The sequence below is a fragment of the Podarcis vaucheri genome (assembly GCF_965113315.1).
Source record: "Podarcis vaucheri genome assembly, chromosome: 14".
Lineage (NCBI taxonomy): Eukaryota > Metazoa > Chordata > Lepidosauria > Squamata > Lacertidae > Podarcis > Podarcis vaucheri.
The window spans coordinates 55,312,578-55,326,217 of NC_138752.1; the positions used below are offsets into that span (position 1 = coordinate 55,312,578).

Here is a 13,640-nt window from a genome sequence, read left to right on the forward strand (position 1 = left end):
GGGGACACGGGAGTTGATGAGGAATCTACCCTTTCTTTTTCACACTAGCACTTCAAACCTTTTTAGGCAGAAACATGCCCCGATGCATGCAAGAGGTCTGACTCGCATCAAATGCGCTTGGGTGTCTGTTGCCGCAACCCCGAAAGGTAACTAAAAACTCCATAGGACTAAAACTTTGTGGTGGTCCATCCTTTGGCTGCTTCCATCTACAAAGGCTGGAGATGTGCTACTTAGAGGGAAATGGCAGCTTGCATGCAATAGGCGGCTGCTGTTTTCTATCTTTTCCGCTTCAACATCAGAAGCCGGGCAGAAATAGCTATCGGAAGAGTGAGTTGCCTGCAAATTTCCACTTGGCCCAACAGGGCACTGAGCCACTTGGAACCACCCTTTAAGCATTTTTTACCAGCTTTATTAGAAACACCAGCACATTTCAAGTTTCTTCCTTTTTGATCACAAATATAGGTTTTTGCTTTTCTTTTTACGTATACAATATGACACAGCATTAGGGCTTTCCATCCTTTTAAACATGTCTTGGGTTGTACCCACCGACCACAGCTCAGACTGGACATCTTGCTTGCTGAAGAAGATTGTTACAAGGGAGAGGAACCCAAAGCGCCAGCAGTCTGGTGTCCAGATGTCCAGTTTAGAAAATCAGAGGCGACACGACTGCAGTTAGCATTGGGAAACACTTGTGTGTTTGGGTTCCTATTCCAACACAAAGATAGAAGGAAGCACGTATTTCACGTTCAAAACCAAGCAAGTCAGATGTTCCACACATGAAAAAGGCAACTTGTTTTTAACCATTTCCTGGCCAAAAAATTTGGATTCTACAGATGAGGCAAGAGACTTGCAGCAGCAGCAGCCTTCCGTGATACTGGCTTGTCCAACATCAAAGAGGAGATGGAAGAGGGCTGCTTGCATCAGTTACTGCACAGAAAGCCCTGAATTTTGCCCTTGGTTTTCAAATCAGGAATTTGTATTGGGTGAATTTCCTGGATCCTAAAATTAATGTTTAACTCCCAATTGGTGGCCTCTGTCAAAATTAATATTTTCGATTTTTAGAAAAAGCAAAGATAATTCTTTTATTCCACTTAACACTTACGCATGGACATCTCCAAATACTAAACCACTGTGAAACCTATGGCTGCCCTTCTCTATCCCTTTCGTAGGCACACGCAGACGGGCTCTGTAGACCAGATATGATGTTTGCAAGGTACCGCTGGCTGGGTCTATGTGATGAGTGAATAATTAGCCATGTCTTACAAAGAACATGATCCAAAATATATATATAAATAAATAAAAACCTTAAACATTCTTACATGGGTTTTGAAGAACAGAATACATGTTAAAAACTTCAGTAATTTATATCACTTTTAAGCAATACTTTATATACAATGGAAAAAGACATGCATAGTCCAAATACAATGTTGAAAACAGCATTTTTCATAACAAAAAATCCAAACACTAAGTTAATACCATGTACATGAATTCAAGAAGGACCACCCTTTTGTCTGTTGCAGTTTATTTAACAATATGCTATAGAAGTAAGAAATGAGTTTTGTTCCCCCCCTCCCATTCTATACAGTGATTGGATCTTCTTGCATTTTTCATATTTATAGTAATTCTAGAACTTGCATGATTTACACTATAATTGCTTTTCCTCATTTCAAGTTTCACATCGATGAATTAAAGAAAAGAATATGCTTCTTCTGTATTAAAATTAGCATGGCCTAAGAAGTGATCATCCCTATTTTATTTCATTTCTTTGTAAATCTAAAACCAGTTTTTATCCGAGAAACAAAGCAATGATTTCTACATTGCAACACAGGTATGTCTGTGTGTGTGTGAGCACGAGAGTCCGTTCTCATCTTTTCCAGGGGCGATAATACTTCAAATACCTGCAGAGTTCAGTATAGAATTTTAAAAAACCCTTTCTGCCAAATGCCAGAAAGTGAGCAGGATACATTAGAATGTGGCATTATTTGAGGAATCCGTTTCTGAAGATTATTGTTCTTCTCTGTTAAAACACAAATGCTTAGTCTTGAAAGTACAAATAAAAATATGACTATAATGGACTTGTTCTCCCCCTTTAAAAAAGCAAAGTCAACAAACAGTTAACAACTAAAAAAACAAACACCCCCCCCCCCACAACAAGAACAACAAAGAGAGACCAGATATTTGAACCACACCTGGCTGGCTTTAACAAAAAATATATATATTTATATATTCTTTGTTTGTTTTTTTAACAGCAATTCCTCCTCGGCTGGGTCCAGGGCAGACCAGCCCCATGCCGGTGGAGAGGTCCGTGTTTCGGGAGCCGAAGGTCCAGGCCTGGGAGGGCGGCCGCTACAAGCCCTCCACAAACTTCTCCAGCGTGTCCCCCCCTGTAGTGTCGCCCACCAGGGACAGCTCGCTGGGCAGCACGTTCCTGTTGGGCGGGTTGAGCTGGGGCAGCATGGCACTCTGCTGTTCGGGGGTGCCCAGGTGCCCCTGCTGGTCCAGGGGGCCGGCCAGGGCCGCCACGGCCCCCAGCCCCGGGTGCGGGGAGCCAGTCTGCTGCGGGGAGGGCTGGATCCGGGGGGACGGGCTGGAATGTGGCGGCTGCGACTGGGGCCGCGGGGACTGGACCGGGGCGGGCGAGCGCACCTGGCTGCTGAGGGAGGAGGCGCTGAGCTGCTGCTGCTGCCCCCCAGGGAGGTGGGGGGCCGGCTGCGTCTGTCCGGAGAGCAGGTGCTGCTGCTGCTGGGGGCTGATGGGGTTGGGCTGCCCCGGGGAGCCCATCTGCTGCTTCATCTGCTGCTGCTGCTGCTGGAGGATCCGCTGCTGCAGCGCCTGCTGGATGTTGGCACTGCCCTCCGCCCCGCCAAGGCCCGGCTGCGCCCCCATTTGGTTCAGCTGCCCCAAGGGGGCCATTTGGCCCAGGCCCCCCGCCTGGAGGGAGAGGTGCTGCTGCTGCTGCTGCATCCGCTGCTGCTGCTGCTGCATGGCTTGCGAGTAGCCTCCGCCCGGGCCCTGCGGCTGGGGGAACTGGCCGTGCGCAGCCAGCCCAGCCCCTCCTTGCTGCTGCTGCTGCTGCTGCTGCAGCAGCTGCCTGCGGATCATCTCCCGGTACTGCGGGCTCATGCTGGCCATGCCAGCGCCGTGGGCCGGGTTCATGATGCTGATGGGCTGGCCCTGGGGGCTCAAGCCCCCCATTCCCGGCTGCTGCAGCGGGACGCCTGGCCGCTGGACGCCTGCCTGCAGGGCGCTCAGGTTCTGCAGGCCGGTCTGGGGGTGCAGGCCTGCCGGCGGGGGCGGGGGCGGTGGGGGAGGCTGCTGCTGCTGCTGGAGGGCCGGCTGGGGCTGGGGCTGGATGCCCGGCTGGTTTGCTACGTACTTGGCTGTTCTCTGCTTGATGAAAGCCGCCATGAGCTGTGGGTTGGACTTCAGGATGTTGAGCACCTGCTGCTGCTGCTGTGGGGAGCTGGGAGACTTCAGAGTCCGGAGCAGCTCCTGCAGAGCGGCGTTGGGGGGGATGCTGCTGCGGGGGGGCTGCTGGACGCCCGGCATGCGGGGGCCGGGCCCTGCCTGCTGCGTGGCGAGGGGCAGGGGTGGCCGGGGCATGCCGGGCTGCAGGGGCTGCTGCGGGGCGAGGGGGGCTGCCTGCCACTGCCCGGCTGGCATGCTGGGCATGAGGGGGCCGCTCACAGAGCTGGGCCGGGGCACGCTCATGCCAGCCGCCTGCAGGGGGTTCACGGCGCCCACAGCCGGGCTCCCCATTCCGGCGCGGGCAGGAGGCAGGCCGTTGCTGCTCACCCGGTAGAGCTGTTGTTGCTGCTGCTGCTGCTGCGCTGCCTCGATCTCGATCTGCCGGGCCGCTTCCACGGCTCCGGGGGGTGGCTGGGCGGGCGGTGGGGGGGCCTGGGCCTGGGGAGCAGCCTTGCCGGCGGAGATGGGGGGCGGAGGCTGAGTCCTTGCCCCGGGCGGGAAGCCGGCTGGCGCCATGCTGACGGGCGAGGGCTGGGGCGGGGGCTGGGGCGTCTGCGGGGTGCTGGGCTGCTGCTGCTGCGTGGGGGTCCCCGGCGGGGCTGAGGTAGGAGAAGGCAAACTTTGCTGAGGCACATTGCGGGTGGTCATGGTGGCCATCCTGCGGCGGATGAGCTGGGCCTGCTGCAGCCGGTGCTGGATCTGCTGCTGGCGGAGCTTGTGTTTGATGTTGATGCAGAAGGGCACGGGGCACTTGTTCTCCTGGCAGTGCTTGGCGTGGTAGCAGCACAGGGCAATCAGCTGCTTGCAGACGGGGCAGCCGCCGTTGGTCTTGCGCTTGCAGCCCTTGGTGTGCTGCACCACCCGCTTCATCTTCTGGCAGGAGGGCAGCGAGCAGTTGGCGTTGCGGCACTGGCAGGCGTGCACCAGGGACTGGATGCAGCGCTGGATGCTGAGGCGGCGAGACTCCTGGGGGCTCTTGGACTGCTGCTCCCCCTGGCTGTTGCTGTCGTCGTCCAGGCCCAGGCCCCACTTGACCATCTTGTGCTCGTGGCTCTTGGTGTTGTAGCAGTTGATGCAGAGGTCGTAGTCCTGGAAGCGGAGGGGAGGGAGGGAGGCAAAGGTCAGACAGGGCACACACCCACGAGGGAGACCAGGCCCCGGAGGGGACCGGGGGGTCCTCAAACCCCGCCCCTCACCAACGTGGTGTCTCGGGCTGGGCCACTCCCGGCTTGGCCTTGTAGCCATGTTGACACGCATCCCAACCACCCAAGAGAGATCCAAAGTCAGCCCTGCAACTGAAAGCAGCCAAGATGCACATCCTTTAGACAAGGAGGCACATTTATTTCATGGAATTATGCCGTTTCATAAAATCATAAGCGTTGTAGAGCTGGAGGGGACCCGAGGGCCATTGCCGGGGCCCCCCTGCAAGCAGGAATCTCAGCTAAATCATCACAGAGGGCCATCCAAGCTCTGCTTAAAAGCCTCCCAGGAAGGAGAGTCCACAACTTCCCAAGGGAGCCAACTTTGTGGACTTCAGAGCCAACTACAACTGTGACATGTAGTTGCTCGTGGTCAGTTTTTAAAACATGAAAAGGAAACCTGTCCCCCTGACACAGACAGCATTCCACACTTGCTACTTGAGAAAGCAGATTGTCTGTCCTGGTCCTAGGAGCCACCCAGTTAATTGCCAAGGACACTGGAAGGGGAAGCGAAGGCCCATGAGCCTCTCCGCAGTGCAGAAGGCTGTCTGGCCTGAGGGAGATGCCCCAAGGCGCAGGACAGAAGAAAGGATCAAAGCTATTGAGAAAACAGGAATGAAAACGTCCAGAGGCTCTCTGGGAAGCCTCTGCCCCCTCCCTACTCGACTGGGAGAAAGAGGCTGCCTTGCCTCACAGAAGAGTCTCTCCGCAGCACGGCAGAAGGCAGAACACACCTCCTGTCCATGCCCTCGACTGCGCTCTCCAAACATGGATGTGATGCCACCCCTGGAGCCCGGAGCCCTCTGGCCAGCAGGTGCCACGGAGGCCAGGAGCCCCAGGAGCCGGCAGGGGCTCACCTCGCAGACGGTGCAGTGCCACCTGGTCTCGACGTGGTGCTTGCACTCGTTGCAGGTGTAGACAAAGCGGTCCTGGCCCTGCGTGTGCAGCTCCACCAGCATGCAGAGCGTCGACCACTTGGAGCGGCGCAGCGAGGAGAACTCCCAGTGCTTGTCTCTGGCCAAGGTCAGGAAGGCGTCCCGGCCGTCCATCAGGTCGCAGCTGAGCATCGGGTCCGGGTCCACGATGGGGGGCAAGGTGTTGACGACGGGCCCAGCATGCAGGTGGATGACAAAAAAGACCTGCAGGTGCGCAGGCCAAGGGACAGGTGAGCCCCCAGACACCTCCGAGGCGGGGCCTGGGGAAGGGGCTCCCTGCCCCCCGCAGCCCCCCGCCTGCCTTCCCATGAATGCCCCAAGCCACTGCAGAGGGGGGGGGGAGGGTGAGAGAGAGAGAGAGAGAGAGAGAGAGGGAAGGGCGTCTGCCTGCAGGTACCTCTTTATGCTTCTCCATGGTGGCATACAGCTTCTGGGAGAGGTCATTGGAGACGCTGGGCAGGGTGGGCTTCTTCTTGTTGGCTCTGCTGATGCTGCTCTTGTTCTTGTTGGTCTTCTTGTTGTTCTTCTTCTTGGCGTTCTTGCTGTCCCCCTGACTCCCCTGCAAGGCGGACGCAGAAAGGGCTCAGCAGCTCCTCCCGCCAAGGCAGGCCAAGGAGCCTTCGCCTGATGGCCTGGGGAGGAGGGGGGGCGACACAGCGCATCTCACGCTCATAGAGAAACAGGAGGGTGTGCAATCAAGAGGGACAGAGATCTGAATGAATAGGGGCGGGAGCAGGAGGAACTGCCTGAAGAATGCCATTTCCCACTTAATCAAATTTTAGGAGGAACTCACACCCTGGAAAGCCAGGTAAAAAGAATTTCTTAATCACCCTTTTTGCAGGGTGGCATTCTGATTTGTTCAGGCTTCATTCCCATTGGCTCCTCCCAGGGAAGGGCTGCCCCAGTCTAGAACCTGCCCTGGATTCTCTGATCAGCTCTGGAGCTGGGAGAATGACATGCGCCTGTTATCATTCTCACTCACGGAATTTCTGCCCGCCCCCCCAAGAAGCCAAGGCGGCCTGATGTCAAAGCAGACCAGCAGAAACCTCCCGGCCTCCCACAGCGCTCAGGACTCCAGTCACCTCCGTTGTTTCGCAGGCTGCCGTGCTTTCCTCCTTCTTCCTCTCCTCCTCCTCTTGTTCCAGCTCCTTAATGCTCTCTTCCAGCACATTGGGCCAAAAGTCACCCTCAAAGTAAGGCAGCTCCTTGGCACTTGTCAGCCGGTCCTCGGTCGCTTGCTTGAAGATGTCCTGCAAAAACACCGCAAGAGGACAGGATGACACCCCCAGCAGATGCAGCAGAGGCCCAGGATCCTACAGGGTGAGGCTCCTTTAGCACAATCTGGTTCCTGGTACTTGTAGGCTCTGTCCTATGTCTCATTCCGGCTTGTTCGCTATCTTCTGAATGTCTGCTCTGCTAAATGGGCCTTATTCCCCAGCAGGTGGGTTGAGGATTGCAGCCAGAGCCTATCGCACACCAGGCATTTGTGAAAAAACTACATGCCACTGTGCTGAAGGTCATAAAATAAATACTCCTTTTCATTTAAAATAATAATAAATAGACGATTATGATAATAATAATTTATTTATACCCTGCCCATCTGGGTGGGTTTCCCCAGCCACTCTGGGCGGCTCCCGACAAAATTTTAAAAACATGATCAAACATTTAAAAATTCCCTAAACAGGGAATTCCCTAAAATACTAAGATGCCAAATTAGCCGTTTTTTTAAATTTCTAATATAGAAACCCCCTTCTTAGCCTGCAGGAGCTGGCCCTTAATCTCAGAGAGGCCTGGCCAGCCCCCCTCCCAGCTGCCCCAGCCCCCAGCCCCCCCCCCCCGTTTCCCCTCACCTTGTAGTCATGAATGATCCTCTCCGCAAAGGCTTTGTCCAGCATCTTCCTGTACCATTCCTGCAGGCGCTTGGGCTTGGGGATTTTCTGGTCAGGAGGGTGGCAGTGGAAGATGTAATCATCCCCCTCACTTGGGGGGCAGGCCCAGATGTGGCCCGTCACGTACCTGGATGCCGCACAAAAGCAAAAGCATCCCAGTTAAGTAAGGACTGTCCCACCCAGGGTCTCAGGCTGGCTTCTGCTGGGAATGTCACAAAGCTGTGCTTTCTCAGACTTACTGCCCAGGGATGCCTTGGGCCCACACCTGACGGTATTTCGCCACCCACGAATGGGAACATCCAAGGACCAGAGGGGGGCTTGGAAAGCGCATTTGCCCCGCCTTCCCTCTCCCAGTGTGTCCTGCACCAGCCACCGCAACCTGGGGGAGCGCCAACATCTGGCCACTTCTGCAGCTGTTTCTGCTATGGCTCAGAGTTGAAGCAATGTTGAAGTTGAAGCAGCCCAGCAATGTTTCCAGAACTAGTGCATGGGACCTAGCGGCCAGAGCACCAGACAACACACTTTCTTGCACTGAAAAGCCTTCATAATAATAATAATAATTTTTTATTTATACCCTGCCCTTCCCAGTTCAAAAAACCTCGGCTCAGGGCGGCTAACAACAAATTTAAAACACTTAATTGATGCAACAAAAAGCAGCCTAAAATACAGTATAAAATGTGCATAACATCAGAATCCAAAAATCAATTTAGGGCGAAAATCCATCCAATTAGATGATCACCAGGGCTAGCTGGCTAAATTAGTCCTATTTGGGCCAGCGAGGAGACCAGGGGAGAATTAGCTATGGGATCCCAGAGTGAGTAATCTTCATAAAAAGGGGAGAGGGAGGGAAGAAAGGGGAATAAAAGATCAGGCTAAGTTCAAATTGAAAGCCAGGCAGAATAGCTCTGTTTTACAGGCCCTGCGGAAGGATGTTCAATCCTGCAGGGCCCTAGTCTCATGGGACAGAGCATTCCACCAGGTCGGAGCCATCACTGAGAAGGCCCTGGCGGAGGATAGTCTGACTTCCTTAGGGCCCGGGACCTCTAAACTATGGTTATTCATGGACCTTAAGGTCCTCTGCGGGGCAGACCAGGAGAGGCGGTCCCGTAGATACAAGACGACCCCACTTCACAGCGCAGGAGCAAGCAGCACGTAATGAGGCAGAGCCCCCCCCCCCGATGTGCCAATGCAAAGACGCCACAACAAAACACTCACCCCAGTTTCTTGACGTATTCCAGATAGCCAATAAGGATTTCATGATAGACTGCAGTTCGCAGGCATCTTGGGCGGAAGAAATGAATGCTATCTAAGTAGGAGATGTAAACACGCCTGTGACAAAAGGGAAGAGAGAGTTGGTGGAGTTGTGCTTGACAGCTATGTGGTTGTCCCCAAATGACAGAGTTGGAAGGAGGGTTGCCTACTGGGCCCCATCGTCATCATAATTCAAATGACCTACAATTTCAGGCTGTGTGTTTTTAACGTGTGGACAGAGCTAAATTGCATGCAGACCTAAGCAACAAAAGTTTTGACATCTGGGAACAAGAGAGAAGAGAAGGAGACTTCCAGTGATCTTGGTAGGAATTTATGCACCCAACGAGAAAAAAGCAGTCTTTTTCAAAAAACTGGAAACAGAATTACTTGAATTTGCAGATCAAAAGATGATTTTAATGGGAGATTTAAATGGAGTCCCATCATTAGAAAAAGATAGATCAGCTAGGAAAAAAGAAACAAAAGAAGGCAGATTACCAAAGACTTTTTTTGATTTGGCTCAAACTTTGAATTTATAGATATATGGAGAACAAGACACCTGTTTGACAAAGAGTTCACTTATTATAGCCATGTTCATGATAGTAGTTCAAGAATAGACTCTTTCTGGATATCCAAAGTGTTGGAACCTCGAGTTAAAAAAATTGAGATCAATCCCAGGACATTTTCAGATCATAATTCCTTGACAATGGAAATACAAAAAGAAAGCCACATTTCATTCAGATGGAGACTGAATGAAGATTTATTAGATGATCAAAAATTTATGGAAAAAGCTAAAAAGGCCTTGAGTGATTATTTTGAAACAAACACTCAAGGACTGACAAAATTGCAGACGATCTGGGATGCAAGTAAGGCGGTAAGGAGGGGACTATTTATACAACAAAACTCATTTAAAAAGAAATTGAAAGAAAAAAGGGAAAAAGAGATTTTAGATGAAATTGTGAATAAGGAGAAACAATTGTCAAAGAAAGCAAATAAAGAGCCTGTCAAATAGGCAATTAGAATATTACAAACACAATATTCTATGATAGTTAATGAGGAAATTAGCTGGAAAATAAAAAGAATGAAACAAAAATATTTTGAGCATGCCAATAAATCAGGAAAACTGCTAGCGTGGCAGTTGAAGAAAAGTGAACAAAGGATCTCCATAAATAAAATTAATATAAATGGAATGATCACAGATAAGCTGAAGGAAATAAGAGCAGCATTTGTAAAATATTTCTCAGATTTATACAGGAAAGGGAAGGATTTTTTTAAAAAAATAGAGGAATATATTAAAAGCAGTAATCTACCAAACATAAAAGAGGAACAAATGGTGATCTTAAACACTCCAGTAACAGTTCAAGAAGTGTTAGAGGCAATAAAGTGGACAAAAAATGGCAAGTCTCCTGGTCCAGATGGATTAACGGCAAAGTACTATAAAAAATTAACTGAACAACTGGTAAACCCGTTGAAAGATGTTACGAACGAGATTTTAAATACAGGTGAAATTCCAGAAACATTGAAAGAGGCTTATATTACAGTAATTCCAAAACAAGATTCAGATTTACTGCAAATTAAAAATTATAGGCCTATCTCATTGTTAAATAATGATTATAAATTATTTGCAAATATTTTAGCTAATAGAATGAAAAAAATATTAAATGAGTATATACATCAAGATCAGGCAGGATTCCTCCCAGGTAGAAAAATGAAAGAGAATATAAGAAATATTCTGAATGTAATAGAATACCTAGAGGTCAAAAATGAAAAGAAAGCAGCAATGATGTTTATAGATGCCGAAAAAGCTTTTGACAATGTCTCTTGGAATTTTATGACAAAATTACTTGAAGAAATTAATTGCGGACCCAATTTTTTAAAAGGAATACAAGCAATATATTCAGAACAAAAAGCTAAATTAATTGTAAATCAGGTGATAACGGCTGATTGTGAGATACAAAAAGGAACTAGACAAGGTTGTCCATTATCACCGCTTTTGTTCATCCTGGTCCTGGAAGTACTTGCTAGAAATATAAGAGCAGACAAAGAGATCAGTGGGATAAAAACTGGGAAAAGTGAGTTCAAATTGAAAGCATATGCTGATGATTTAGTGATTACAGTAGAAGATCCAAAAAACTCTCTCCATAGAGTTAAGATTCAAAAATTTGGGGAAGTGGCAGGATTTAAATTAAATAGAAATAAAACTAAGTTATAAGTAAAAGATTTGAAGGAAGAAGAGAAAAAAGAGTTGGAGCAAAGCATTGAGATAGAAGTCCATAAAAAAGTAAAATATTTAGGGATATGGTTAACTGCAAAAAATATAAATATTTACAAAGATAATTATGAAAAAGTGTGGCTTGGGATAAAAAGAAATTTAGAATTTTTGGCATTTGGGAACAAGACAGACGAGAAGGGGTGAAAGAGGCAAAAATGGAACCAAGGCAAAATTCAGGAAATGTGTCTTATTGGCAAGGCAAGCAGAACCACAGCCCTTCCTTTCCTGGAGCCCCACCGGAAGCAATGCCACGTACCTGGTGTTTGGGGGCGGGCAATCCCAACCGTATTCCTGCACATGCATGCCAAAGAAACAGACGTCCACGCCATCGATCTCTTCAAAAGCAAAGAGAGCCTTTGTGCGATAGGGGAAGGACTCGGCCATCTCACGAGAGTCTACAAATCTGAAGGAAAGAGAATGCTGTCACCAGCCACTTCATTGCAAACATACTCCTCGGGGACTACTAGGATGGGCTGATGATCAGTGGCAACAGAGCCCCTGCTACTCTCAAGGAAACCTTCCTATACGATTAGGTTATGAGCGAAAGCTAGACTGGAAACAGGCAGCTATCTTTGGAACAGGCCAGTGTTAGGCTTTGTACCGAGGGAACTGGGAATGTTTCGCCTGGAAAGGAGGAGGTGGCCACCTACAAGAAACGTCTGACCTCTGTCATTGCCAACAAGGGTTTTGCCACCAAGTATCTTTTGCAAAGGGATCAAAAACTTATTTCACTCATTATAATGCACATCAATCTCTGACTTTTTTCCTTCTGGGTTTCTGGGGGTTTTCCTGTTGTTATTCTGTCTCTCACAGCTACAACAAACCTACAATTAAAATTATGGACTGGTCATTTCTTTGTCAGAGGGCAAATGGGCAAATATAACAGGGGATCAAATACTTTCCTCCCTCACTGTACGACCATATTTGGGGAATTTTCCCCAAGCTGATTCCAGCTCTATGTGCTGCTGCTATGCACTCAACCAGGTCTTCTCCTCACCTGCCTATAAAGCACATTAAAAAAAAGATTCTATGGAGACAAAATGCTAATAAAAAGGTAAAGGGACCCCTGACCATTAGGTCCAGTCGCGGATGACTCTGGGGTTGTGGTGCTCATCTCACTTTATTGGCCGAGGGAGCTGGCGTACAGCTTCCAAGTCATGTGGCCGGCATGACTAAGCCGCTTCTGGCAAACCAGAGCAGTGCATGGAAACACTGTTTACCTTCCCACCAGAGTGGTACCTATTTATCTACTTGCACTTTGACGTGCTTTCGAACTGCTAGGTTGGCAGGAGCAGGGACCGAGCAATGGGAGCTCACCCCGTCGCGGGGATTCGAACCGCCAACCTTCTGATCGGCAAGCCCTAGGCTCTGTGGTTTAACCCACAGTGCCACCCGTGTCCTTGAAAATACTAATAGTATAGTATAATTAAGAATTAATATTTCTGTAGTCAGAATAAATGAAATGGTGCAGATGACAACCGTTTCAATAGTTTGGTAACCATGTGCGCCTGCTGAGGAAGGCCAGAACTCACCTGGATTTCATCCCCGGTTTCACTTCCACCGTTTTATCTGAGCTGGCCACCACTCTCACAAACACTTCGCCAGCTTCCGGGTGATTCTGCCGTCGCAAAAATTTATTGACTCTCTCTTCCAAATGGTTTCCTAGGCGGGTGGTCTGCAACCCTACAAGGGAAAGTGCAAGGAAAAAGCTGTGGGAGGAAGTCACCCTTGGGAGGCAGAGACAGAGAGCATCCAGATTCCCACCACGTTCAGGTCAGACTTAGAAAAATGTAAGGCTTGGTCCCCTTGCTGGGTTCCCTTTGAAACCAATGGGGAAAGGTAGTTTGGGTCGGGCTCAAAGCCAGCTTTGAAAAACGATGTCTGTTTTCAAAGGCGAGCTGAGAAGAACTGAGCAGGAAGCCAAGGGGAAGGCAGGGAAGAGTTTGTGTCTGAAGGCTCCGTGGAACAAGAACATTCATCTGGCTGGCAAAGGCATGTTGAGTCCTGCCTACTTTCTGAAGTGGCACAATGCATAAATAGTGAATCTTGCCCTCTCAGCTGTGGAGACTCCTGGCAGCATCAAGGGCCATTCTTTTCACATTTCCCTTTTCAAGGTCTACCACCCTCTGAACCCTTAACATGTTTATACTCCTCTCCACAAACTATGAATTCTCCTTTTTTAGCCAACTTTCCCTCTTATTTCAGCAATTTCCCTTAACCTTACCACAGCCTCCAAAATAAGTTACTATCCCACAACAATCTGGTACTAACTTGCTTACTTAGACACCCAAGGTAAATCCTAAAAGATCCCAACTCAATTCGAAATACTTTGGTGATATCGGCAAACTGCCACTTCACTGCTCATCCCTGACAAGATCATTTGTGAACATGTGAAATACCACCAGTCCCAGAACAGATTCTCGGGGACTCAACTTCCTATTTCCCTTATTTGTGAGAAAGTCTGTTCCCTTCTGTCTTCCCTGCTTCCTGGTCTTTAACCAGCTCCCTGCCCAGAAGAGGAGTCCTGCCCTCTGATTCTGTGACGGCTGCATCTGCTCAGTGGCCTTTGGAGAGTGTCAACATGATTAATTGTACAACACAACAGTCAACTTACGACTTATTTGATGTT

The 13,640-nt window shown here is 49.5% G+C and overlaps 1 protein-coding gene across 3 annotated transcripts in view; it reads right to left on the minus strand.

The window, feature by feature from the left end:
* Window positions 1–393: 393 nt before the first annotated feature.
* CREBBP (CREB binding lysine acetyltransferase) overlaps window positions 394–13,640 on the minus strand; it is a 68,724-nt gene continuing 55,477 nt past the window's right edge. For all 3 annotated transcript variants that reach the window (XM_082199283.1, XM_082199282.1, XM_082199281.1), the window contains 8 exons: window positions 12,544–12,694; window positions 11,268–11,414; window positions 8,707–8,820; window positions 7,453–7,618; window positions 6,685–6,852; window positions 6,000–6,161; window positions 5,525–5,806; window positions 394–4,557 (listed from right to left, as the gene is read on the minus strand). In XM_082199283.1, coding sequence (XP_082055409.1) covers window positions 2,347–4,557; window positions 5,525–5,806; window positions 6,000–6,161; window positions 6,685–6,852; window positions 7,453–7,618; window positions 8,707–8,820; window positions 11,268–11,414; window positions 12,544–12,694 — 3,401 coding nt within the window. In that variant the 3' untranslated portion in view covers window positions 394–2,346. The remainder of the gene's footprint in view (window positions 4,558–5,524; window positions 5,807–5,999; window positions 6,162–6,684; window positions 6,853–7,452; window positions 7,619–8,706; window positions 8,821–11,267; window positions 11,415–12,543; window positions 12,695–13,640) is intronic.